General features: G+C 46.3%; 1 protein-coding gene across 2 annotated transcripts in view; it reads left to right on the plus strand.

The window, feature by feature from the left end:
- Nucleotides 1–12,073, plus strand: part of SLC22A4 (solute carrier family 22 member 4) — a 51,399-nt gene that overhangs the window by 31,301 nt on the left and 8,025 nt on the right. The window contains exons 4-6 of one of the 2 annotated variants that reach the window (XM_077138395.1): nucleotides 1,981–2,152; nucleotides 7,838–7,964; nucleotides 11,519–11,619. In XM_077138395.1, coding sequence (XP_076994510.1) covers nucleotides 1,981–2,152; nucleotides 7,838–7,964; nucleotides 11,519–11,619 — 400 coding nt within the window. The remainder of the gene's footprint in view (nucleotides 1–1,980; nucleotides 2,153–7,837; nucleotides 7,965–11,518; nucleotides 11,620–12,073) is intronic. The other variant, XM_077138396.1, reaches the window with a different exon arrangement.

The raw sequence follows: 12,073 nt of genomic DNA on the forward strand, positions 1-12,073 counted from the left end.
GAAAATTGTTGCTTTTTTTCTTTGTATATATGTGTTATGTTTTACAACAAAAGTTTTTTTAAAAAAACTATAGGCAGTTATAGTAATATTAGATAAAATGAATTCCTGAAATAAAAAATTTGAAATTATTTAGTAACATCGTTCACTACTGTAGCAAAGTTGATATTTGTAATAACTTTTTACTTGACATTTTGAGAACACACACAGTTTTGATAGTTAATCAAAAGGTATTTAAGATACTGTTTAACCTTTAGAATTCAAGTAATTGGAATCTGTATTTACTGATTTTTTCCTACCTTCCTTTAATTTTAAATTGCCTTATGAAATGTATTGTACAAACAGGCTGTACGATGATTACTTAGATTTTTTTAAATATTCCTATGGATAAGCTAACTAAGATATCCATTTTAGGTGGTTAAGATTCCATATGTTAATTGTAAAAATATTTGTATCTTCATATTTTCCTGAAATCAGGAAAATGTTTAGTAGCATAGGTCATTGCTATAGCAATGCAGATATTTGTAAGAACTTTTTACTCAATATTTTGAGAACATTCAAGTTTTGAGAGCTGATCAAATGGTATCTAAGTTAGTGTTTAATACTCAGAATTTAAGAATTTTTGCTATCTGAATTTGCAGATTTTTTTTCCTTGTTGCCTTAATTTTAAATCGGTTTATGAAACTTACTGTGCAAACACAGGCTTTGCAATGATTATATGGATACGGTATTTAAATATGCCTATGGTTAAGCTAACTGGAATATCCATTTTTGGTGGTTCTGAGTATAGTTTGTTTTCTTAAATAAAAAAAAAAGAGGGAACACTAAGAAAACGCCCTCAGCTGTGATGATTAGGACAAAGCAGGGCCGGATAGGAGCAGGTGGGAAGTGGGCGTGGGAAACCAGCTGAAGTCCTGATTTCCATGCTTCTGAAGAATTCATCTCCGATCCCATGCCCTGTGTCCAAGGCACTGGCACGCTCAGAGCATATTAACAAGATGAAGAAACGCTCTCATGAAAGCCAAGCTGGAACACCTCTGAATGACCTGCTTTGCATTTTCTGGGCGACCGCTGCCCTGTAGGGGTGGGCGGACCCCACCCAGAAGGCAGAACTTGGCTGTTGGCCAGATCTCCGCCCAGGGACGGGGGTGGGGGGGTGCTCTATGGAGCCGCCTTGAGCACTCTGACAAGGGAAGGAGCTTGGTTTGGGGCTCCCACCCCCCACCTCAAGCCAAGAGCTCCACGGGAGCGACAGTGACCCTGGAAGCGCGGGTGCTGAGCCAGCGGGAGGTGACAGCGGTCTTCAAGCTCCCTTGAGGAGCTGCCTTTCTGGGGAAGCTCCGGGAAGGCCTGGGCGGTGGCAGCCCCAGGACTGCGGCCCGGCGGGCAGGAGCAGCGGGGTCAGCACCTTCTTTTCTTTTTCTGCGCCGAGTGGACTGTGTCTTCCTCGGGGCTGATCTGTGGGAGCCTCCAGAGCCCGCTGGGCCCTGTGTATCGTTTCTCAGGGATCAGGGTGGCTAAGGGCATCTTAACCCTATCTCAGAAACCAGGAACCCTCACAGTTGCGGGCCTATGTATTGTGGGAGAGGCTAAGATCCCGCGACGCCAGCCCCGAGGGCAGCCCCCGCTCCCCCGCAGCACCCTCTGCTCCCCAGACTCCGGCTGTCCTGGAGAAGGTGGCATTCCAGGAAGGGATTGCCTCCTTTGGGCTGGGCATATTTCTATGACACGGAATGGCCTTTGCAAAATAAGCCTATAGCTTCCTCTAAAACCCCACGACGATTCTTCCTTCTAGAAGACGGTAAGCCTTGGATCCCGTGCCCCTTTCCTCCACCCTGCCCGCCCCGCCCGGGGCCACGAGGCAGAAGGCTCTTCCACTTCCCAGGCGCCTGTAGTTGGCACTCCAATTGCCAGCTGGTGGGGAAGGAGCGCGCGGGAGGGTGAGTTCAAACGCTAACGTGGCTCCTCCCTTGTTTTGAACAGGAACAGAGATCCTTGGCAAGTCGGTCCGCATCATCTTCTCCACGCTGGGCGTGTGCACGTTTTTTGCCCTCGGCTACATGCTGCTGCCGCTGTTCGCTTACTTCCTCCGGGAGTGGCGGGCGCTGTTGCTGGCGCTGTCTGCGCCGGGGCTGCTGTGCGCACCCCTGTGGTGGTGAGTGCGAATCCTGCGCCCCCGCGCCTTTGCATCCTCTCCACCAGAGATCGCTGGGCCTGGGCGCTGGGGTGGTTGCTCCGCTGTCCTGCAATGCGCTGTGCAATCCCTTCCTACACTCTCCCCCACACTGTTTCTGTGGGTGGCTTTTGTGGTGGTTGATTGTGAAAAGGTTGTGGTTGGCTTTTGCTCTTTTTTTTCAATCTAACCCCTGCTGTTCTGACACTTTTCTCTCTCTAAAAATCTGTTTCTCCTTCTGGGTTGGAATGTCACTTCCTCATGCCTCCCTATCCCTCCCATAGTGATTAACATCTAAGGTGGGCCTGCTTACCTGCTTTGTCTTGAGAGATTGAAATAGTTTTGTTTAATGAGTTTTGAGAGAAATGTTCTCTTCTCTCCCCCCCACCAAGCCCCCAATTCAATTCTAACACATCAGTTATGGGAATAACAAAAAAGTGTGAAGCTGCTGGGCCAACCTTTTCCAATATGATCTCGGGTGAGGGCACACATCAAGGACAAGAAGGATGGAATGGGGTCCTGGCCAAACCTCCTTGTTGGGATTGCCCATTTCTTTGGTTTTCATATTTAAGCAAGAGGAAAGGAGATTTCTTCCATCGACACGTGCTGGTTTTCTGTGTGGATTTTGTTTTTCGGCTTTTTGGGTTTTTTTTTCTTAATTTTACTTGGTTTCATTATGTCAGAGTCAAATCTTCCAGTCGATTTGAAACCTGACTTGACTGAACTGCTTGATCTCCACCTGCTTACGTATGGTGAAAGTTTCTTTGGTCATTTTTTGAAACTCACAGTTTAGTCTAGACCCTGTGGTTGCCCCGTTCCTTGGGCACGCCCTGCCTAGGTGTGCCTGATGCAGTAGCCTGCTGCATCCATTATCCTGCTACGGCTGTCAGGTAGCCAGAGAACCAACAGGTGGCCCATCTCAGTGGTGTCTGACCAGATGGTACAGGTTGGACCACTCCAAGCTGGTGTCTTTTTTTTTTTCCAATCTACCCTATTTATTTTACCCCATCCCCCATATTATTTATTTATTTATTTTATCCTTTTTTTTGTCCCTCTTCTGTCCATACTCTGGATAAAAAGAAGCATTAGAAACAAGTTTTTTTTTTTTAATTTAACTTTTTTTATTGTATAGTATAACATATATACAAAGCAAAGAACTAAAAAAGCAATAGTTTTCAAAGCAATCTTCAAAAAATAGTTACAGGACAAATCCCAGAGTTTGTCATGGGCTACCATACGATCCTCTCATATTTTTTCTTCTAGTTGTTCCAGAATATAGGAGGCTAGAGGGCTTAAATAATTTTTTTTATCACAATTGACTTTTTTTCCTTCTTTTTTTTTGTGAAAAATAAGATATATACAAAAAAGCTATAAATTTCAAAACATAGTACCACACTTGGTTGTAGAATATATTTCAGAGTTTGACATGGGTTACAATTTCACAATTTTAGGTTTTTACTGCTAGCTGCTCTAAAATACTGGAGACTAAAAAAGATATCAATTTAATGATTCAGCATTCATATTTATTTGTTAAATTCTATCTTCTCTGTATAACGCCACCATCACCTTTGATCTTTCCATCCATCTCTTTAGGGGTGTTTTGGCTATGGCAATTCTAAATTTTTGATATTGGAAGGGTCCGTCACTAATATGGGGTAGGGAGATAGAACTAGCTCATGCTCTGGAGAGGCTGGGCTAGGTTTCAGGACTTCTCTGAAACAGGGACCCATCTGGAGGTTGTAGGTTTCTGGAAAGTTACTCTAGTGCCTGGAACCTTTGTGGAATCTTATATGTTGCCCTAGGTGTTCTTTAGGAGTGGCTGGAATGGTCCTGGCTGGGGGTTGGCAGGTTATGATAGGTAGCAAGGTCTACGTGAAGCTTCTGTAAGAGCAACCCCCAGAGTAGCCTCTTGATTCTTTTTGAACTCTCTCTGCCATTGATACTCTATTAAGTACACTTGTTTTCCCCTTTTGGCCAGGATGGACTGTTGATCCCACAGTGCCAGGTCTAGATTCATCCCTGGGAGTCCTCTCCCATGTCACCAGGGAGACTTTCACCCCTGGATGTCATGTCCCACATAGGGAGGAGGGCAATGATTTCACTTGCAGAGTTGGGCTTAGAGAGACTGAGGCCACATCTGAGCAACGACAGAGGTCCTCCAGAAGTAACTCTTAGGCATGCCTATAGGTAGTGTAAGCTTCTCCGCTAATAAGCTTCACAAGAGTAAGCCTCATGATCAAGGGCATAGCCTATTGATTTGAGTGTCCCTAAAGTTTGACACGGTATCAGGGGATTCCCTGATGTTAAGGTTTAATAATTCTATATTCTTTCTCCCCCCCATCAGGGGACTTTGCCAATCCTTTTTGATTATCTGCTTAATATACTCTAGGATGAGAAACAAGGTTTTTACAATCACATTATAAGAGCTATATAGTTTATACAATCATCTTCAAGAATCAAGGCTAGTGGAACATAGTTCAACAGTTTCAGGTATTTCCTCTAGCCACTCCAATATACCACAAACGAAAAAGAGATATCTATATAATACATAAGAATAACCTCCAGAATAACCTCCAGGATAACCTCTCAACTCTGTTTGAAATCTCTCAGCCACTGAGACTTTATTTTGTCTCATTTCTCTCTTTCCCCTTTGGTCAAGAAGACTTTCTAAATCCGGTGATGCCAGGTCCCAGCATCCCTGGGAGTCATGTCCCACATAGGGGGGAGGGCAGTGAGCTCACCTGCTGAGTTGGCTTAGAGAGAGAGGCCACATCTGAGCAACAAAAGAGGTTCTCTGGGGGTGACACTTAGGTGTACTCATAAGTAGGCTTAGCTTCTCCTTTGCAGAAATAAGTTTCATAGGGGCAAGCCCCAGATTGGGGGCTCCCAAGCTGCTGTCTTTGCACGACCTCTGAGACTGCTCTGGCTCACCAGTGTGAGTCCTGGCATCGAGTGTGCATTGGGGTTGGAAGAGCATATTTTTCTTACTTCCCAAGAATGTGAATGTTAGTGTGTTAAAGATTAGATGTTATTCTGATTGGGCAGTTTCCTCTAGAACCCAGTCTGCAAAGCTTTTGGTGAATATATGCGAGAGGCTGTTATGCACAGAGCCCTGCCTCCAGGGAAGGCTCTCTGGGTTTATAAGAGCAGAGCAGGGGCTGGAATGAGAATCACCATCATCATCACACCCTCGGGCTCTCTCTCTACCACCCTCCTGCTGATTTTTATTGGAAAAGATGCTGGTGACTCAAGATGAAATTACTCTGTTATTTTCTGCCTTCAGGTGAATGATTTAATCATCTCCATTCCCTGGCTCTTGCCCTCGAGTCATCAATTTGGTCTAAGAGACCAGTTCTTTTAAAATGTGTTATAATGAACCTTATTACTGCAGATTCTAGCATATAAATCATCTTGAGAAAGAGGCTGGTGGGGAGGAGAGGACAAAAATCGAAGGGCCCTGATTGACCATACAGAGATGGGTAGGAATTTTAATTATAGGGCTTGGATCATTGCCAAAGGACCAAAATATCAGAGTAAGACCACATCTGAGAGCTCCCTGATTTCCAGCTAGGAAGGCCCATGCCAGGAGCTGCCACCTGGCGCTTGCCCTAGGGAGGCTCCTCTCTTCCCCAGGGCTGGCCCCGGAGAGCTCTGCAGCAGGGGGCGCCCCGAGCCAGAGGGCTTGGCCCGAAGTTCAACAAAACAAGTATTGTTTTCTTCTAAAACAAAATAGCTTTCTTCCAAACCTGTGGTCCTTGAGGGTGGGACTTCCTGAGGCCTGTTCCCCGGAAGTGGGGGGTGGGGGGGCTGGGATGATGTGGGGAAGGTTTGGAGCTGCTGCCCTCTCTGCTGCCTGCTCCATGTGGGGTGTGCACCCTTCTGCTGCCCCCCAGTCCCCCACCCCACCCCTGTTTAATTTGAGTCAACTCCAGGGAGAGGCTGTAGTGTGTGACCTCACGCAGCACTCCACTGACTTTTGAAATGATCAGCTACGCTTGTGACTTGGTGCACCTAAAACAAAAAAATCATGGCAGTTCCAAAGTAGAGATCCCAGCAGCCTGAAGACAGTGGCGAGAAATGGGAGGGGACCTTACAGAGAGCTGCCGCAGGTGCTTTGGGATTTTTTTATGTGCCAAGTTCTCTGTGGGAGACTCAGTACTAGGCAACCGCAGGTGTGCATGGAGTAGGTGTGTGCTGGGGGCAGGGGTGGAGGCCGCAGATGCAGCAGGGGGAGAGCTGGGCACTTTCTAGCTTTTCCATTAGGTATCAGAGGTCAACAATGGGCAGTAGGGCAGGACACGGTGGCTCAGCAGGCAAGAGTGCTTGCCTGCCATGCCAGAGGACCCGGGTTCGATTCCCGGTGCCTGCCCATGTATATAAAAAATAAAAAAAAAAAAAAGAAAAAGAAAAAAACAACGGGCAGTAGAGTCTGCAGAAAGAAAGGATAGAAGCGGAAATGTCCATGAAGTACACAGTGGCTGCGTGGGAAGACCTTGCATTACACAGTCGGTAGCCGCTAGGCACATGCAACTATTTAAATTCAAATAAATTAAATTAAAATGTCATTTCCTTGGACACATCAGTCACATTTCAAGTGCTCTACAGACACATGCTGTCAGTGGCTGCTGTACTGGAAGGCACAGAAAGTTCAATGAGATGGCACGGCTCTAGTTACGGAAGGCCAGTGATTTAACATTATCAGAATCCCTGCAAGGACCAATTAAGGGCATATTCCAAACAAATGCAAACTGGGGTTCATTGTTCAATCCGTGCACTGGTAGGCTGGGGAGGCGAGCTGGGGTCCAGCCATTTCATCCACTCTGCTTTGCTCTGAGCTAATTCCTGAGGAGGCTTTGGGGCTGTGAGGTGGGGAGCGGGGGAGCTGTTCATGTGGGAGGCCCTTATATGTCACATGTGGTTTATTTTCCGTAATAACTCAGTACTGAAATATAGGTGAGGGAAATAATAGCTGGCAGAAGAATTGCCACCAGGTTCTGAGTAATAAAAATTAGGAAAGAATAGAAGTCATATATTTCCAACTGTGCTTGAGCGAGTTATAAATGTGGATTAGTTGTTTAAGTTTCTGGACATTGTAAAACAATATCAAGCAAAACATTAGCTTGCCTCTCCTGAACTGGCTTGTGTTCTGAGTGACCAGGAGCCTGTGAAGCCCCTTGGAGAGCCCCAGTGCCTCAGCTTCTCCGGCTGCAGGCACAGCTTGGGGAGCACAAAGGGCCTTCCAGTTCTTGGCCCCATGAACTTGCAGATGTCACCTGCTGGGGCTGGAATGCCAGCAGCTGGCTTCTCTTGGGGGGGGGGGGGACTGGCCGTCTTGCGGGCAGCATGCATGAGCCACACGGGCGGCCTCCTCCAGCTGCTCAGCCGAAACCCTTCTACAGTTAGCCTTGCCCCTACCTGGCCTTGTCCCAGCCTCGAGTACAGCTGATGACCCTTTGGTTGTGATTTAAGCGAAGTTGGGAACTCGAAGATGCATTTATTAATTCCTGTAAATAATAGAAAATGAATGAAGACTCCCCCCAATCATCTTTAAAAAGAAAAACTGGAATTTTACAAAATTAAAATTATTTGGGAGGCAATTTAACAGTTAATAGCATCAATAGTATCTGCTATTTTGAAAATTTATAATCAATTAATAATGAATTCTAGGTTTATTCCTGAATCTCCCCGGTGGCTGATATCCCAGAGAAGATTTAGAGAGGCTGAAGAGATCATCCAGAAAGCTGCAAAAATGAACCACATAGCTGCCCCAGCAGTGATATTTGATCCTGTGGAGGTAAGCATTTGCAGATGTTTCCTCTTGAGAGCAGCTATGCCTTCTTGATTTTCTGGAATTTAACTTAATTCAATATTTGAGTGCCTAGTATGTACCAGGCCCTGTACTATGCCTTAAGGGACACAAGAATGATTCAGTTCTGAAATAAAACCCACCTTAAAGTGCTGTGTACGAATTAAGTGTAATAATATATGTAAACCACTTAGCATATAGCAAGTGTTCGTTAAATATGGGTTACCTCCAATTTTTTAAAATTTATTTATTAATTTACAAAAATTTAACAGATGAACTAAAACATCAACATAGATAATCAGTAATTCACAATATCATCACTTAGTTGCATATTCATCATTTCTTAGAACATTTGCATCAATTCAGAAAAAGAAATAAAATGAAAACAGAAAAAAAAAGATTATACATACCATACCCCTTACCCCTCGCTTTCATTAGCATTTCATACTAAATTTATTTTAACATTTGTTCCCCCTATTATTTGTTTTTATTCCATATGTTCTACTCATCTGTTGACAAGGTAGATAAAAGGAGCATCAGACACAAGGTTTTCACAATCACAAAGTCACACTGTGAAAGCTGTATCATTATACAGTGATCTTCAAGAAACATGGCTACTGGAACACAGCTCTGCATTTTCAGGCAGTTCCCTCCAGCCTCTCCACTACATCTTGGATAACAATTACCCCAATTTTGTATTGATGTTGCTATGCACCATTGATGCAGCTACATACATGATTTTAAAATGTCCAGATTAACTGGTAAAAATGTGTTTGTGGGTGCTTCCACCCATGGGTTCCTCATTGAACCCTGAATCTTCCCACAGCCAGCTGAGGAAGCTGTGCATGCCTTCAGTCTTGCTGTGTGCCGTGTCTGGAACCGTAAGGCCTGAGAACACAGGCTTGAGGATTCACCCCGCAGGAAGATGACCAGAGGGAAAGCTGAGCTCCTATGGAAGCAGCTGCACTTCCTCACAGGTGGCGAGGACACACGCTGTGCCAGGGCCTGTGCGGGCTCCTTGAGGAAGGCAAAAATTAAGACCCAGTCCCTTCCCGCTGGAAGCATAGACCGTAACTGAGAGGGGCAGTAGGGTTACCTCGAATGATGCATGATGGCATAGGGCATGAGTGCCCAGGTACCCAGGGAGTGGACGCTGGGCCAGCAGAACAGAGGAAGAGGGCGGGGCGGGGGGGGGCCAGGGTGGAGGCGGCAAAACCCAGAACAAACCACAGGGTTCACTTGGGTGCTGGGGAGGATGGGGCCTGGCTTTCCAGGGTCACCGCATAAAGACCAGAGTGGCCGCAGTAGGGGTGTGCGTGCCACATGCTGAAAGCTGCACTGCGGGCTCCACAGCAAGCAGGAGGATGGCGCGCAGGCCAGTGCCCCACCCCCGCGGGCCTCCTCCCTTCCTGACCTCTAGGACCTGTTCCTGGACATCCTGTCTGTGCCTGGAGGCTCATCACGGTGACCATGTACCCAGCTGTGAGAGGGCAGCCAGGGCCAGGCCAAAACACCTCTTAATCCTTCACTCTTCAAATCAAGAATTCCATTCCCAGCTTTAGTCGATTTAAGGGGATACAAAAATGATCATTGGAGGGTCTCACACATCTGCCTGACAGTGCTGAGCTGGGCATCTCTGGGGTTTGTTGACTATGTGTACTGATTGCTCTCTTTGAGAAACTTACAGTCTACTTGTAAAGACCAACCTACCTGGATGAAAGCACCCATGAAAACCTGACGACATAAGTGCCTACAGGCAAACAAGAATGAAGTCCGAACACATGGCTTCTGGCAGCACCTTTTTCTTCCTGTCGCGGTGCACATCAAGCCTGAACTGGACAAGCCGACAGGGGAAAAGGGAGTTAGGGCTTCCCCAAGGCCCAGCCATGTTTCTGCTCCCCTCGCAGTGCCCCCTCCCTGGAAGGACCAGCTGAGCCTGTGCCAGCTAACGCAGCCTCTTGGAATGATAAAGCACCTACCAGATGCCAGGCTCAGCGCTCAGCTCCTCTAGTGTTCATGCCAGCCACAGCTGGCACTACTTACAGCCTCATCTTTCAGGAGAGGAAATGAAACACAGACAAGTTAATGCATCTGCCTGGGATCACACAGCTACGAAGCTGTGATTTTGGAACCCAAGGTCTCTCTGGCTCCAAAGTGCCTGCTTTTAACAACTGTGCTTTTTTTCCTTCATGCTAGGGGCAGGGGCATTAGCTTGGACAGGGAAAAACAGAGTGGTATCATCTTGGAAAGTAATCTTCAGATTCTCTGGTTTCCTTTTGGAAGCACATTTGACCTGCTGGTGGAATCTGGTCTGGAGGTACTTTTGTGGCTCCAACCAGGCCAGGGGCACCCCTCAATACAAACATGCTCTTGTCCTGTGGTTTCCAAAGCTGGCCTCTCATCACAGTCACCCAAGGAAAATCTAAAAATACAGATTCCCAGGCATATGGGTCCCAAGAAAGGTTCAGATCAAGGAGGCCCAAGGAGGGCCTGGCAATCTGCATGTGAACAAGGTTCCTGGGGAAGCACCCTGTGCCGGTACAGGCCTGTCACTGTCCTGTCAGTGTGTGGCCCCCTCCCAGGGCCCTCCGGTGCTCTCGCTGGTGCAGGCAGTGGCTTTGCTTTGTGTGTATATGTATACAGCCTCTCATGGTGCAGGCACACGGTCTAGGGCTACACACTCAGAACAGCGCAGGAGAGAAAAGGCAGTAGGCGGGGAGCTGTGTGAGGAGGGCTGTGGTTGTCCCTGGAGAGAAGGGTGCTCATATTTGGGGAGCACCCGCTATACAGCAGGCCTGGTACCCTCACTCCCTCCTTAGTCTCTGATTGTGTACGCCTCAGAGTCTTATAACTTACTTTCATTTCAATTCCAAAGCATGGTTATCTCGATTCCTAACTCATTGCGAACTAACATCAGCAACTTAAAAGTCAAGAAGGGTGAGACAGCAGTAAGAAATCCCCACGCACCCCTGAAGATTAGCATCTTTTCCTCCATGGTGAGGTAATAATAGCAATAACTAGAATGCCTTGGCATGCTCCTATGTTCAAGCTTTATACATATGCTCTCATTTAATCTTCTCAGCTGCCAATTATTCAACCCATTTTGTAGAGAGGTAAACTGAGGCTTCGAGCGGATAAGCTGTAACTTGCCCAAGGTCTTCTAATTAGCCCGAGTGTGTTCCGATGCTAAGAGACAACAGCAAAAAGAAGTATGAAAAGCAGATGTGGGCCTCAAGGCGGTTTGGGGCTCTAGGGGCTTACCCTAAGAGTGATCCAGGAAGGGCCACGCAATAGTCAAGCTTTGTGTAAGGAGGCAGTGGAATTGATCCTATGTATTTGAAAGACTTCTGTCTAATACGGACAAAAAACCATTTTGAAATGCTCGAATATACATCATGGTTAGATGCCCTGATTTCCCCATATTCCAGACTTCTTAGCATATCCAAGGTGAGGTGAGAGCCACATGCATACATTTCCCCCATCACGGTCATAAATACTTTCTTACTATCTCCTAATCTTATGGGTTTTTTGCATTATTTTAGCTACAGGAGCTAACAACCCTGAAGCAGGAGAAAGTTTTCATTTTGGACCTGTTCCGGACATGGAATATTGCCACAATAACCATTATGTCTTTGCTGCTATGGTGAGTAGTAGGTGATCTGGAAAGGTATGCATGCAGCACGCAAGAATGCAACTGCTTATCTCCTTTAATTCAGAGAAACATCAGGGCAAGACCTGGGTTCCCCTGAGGCAAAATTAAAATGATAAGAGTTCTAAGTTATTCAGAAATGCCTCAGTTCAATTCAAGGAATTGGATCCTGCAAAAAATCAGAGGTAACTGTATTAAAGTCTGTAGTACTGTGACCCAGAGGAAAAGGGGCCCCTCCTCTTCTAGGTGATAGAAGCCTGAGGTCCCCTGCTGCCCCCAGCCCAGCATCCTCATGCTGTACTGGCACTTGAAGAAGAGGGTAGAATGGACCTGAATTTGACAGCCTTTCACACTTGCTAATATTAAACTAATACGTGACTTTAAGGCACTGAAATATTGAGTTGACTTTGTAGACTAGATTTAATGATGTATCTGCCAAGAACTGAGG

The sequence above is a fragment of the Tamandua tetradactyla genome, chromosome 20 (assembly GCF_023851605.1).
Source record: "Tamandua tetradactyla isolate mTamTet1 chromosome 20, mTamTet1.pri, whole genome shotgun sequence".
NCBI classification, from domain to species: domain Eukaryota; kingdom Metazoa; phylum Chordata; class Mammalia; order Pilosa; family Myrmecophagidae; genus Tamandua; species Tamandua tetradactyla.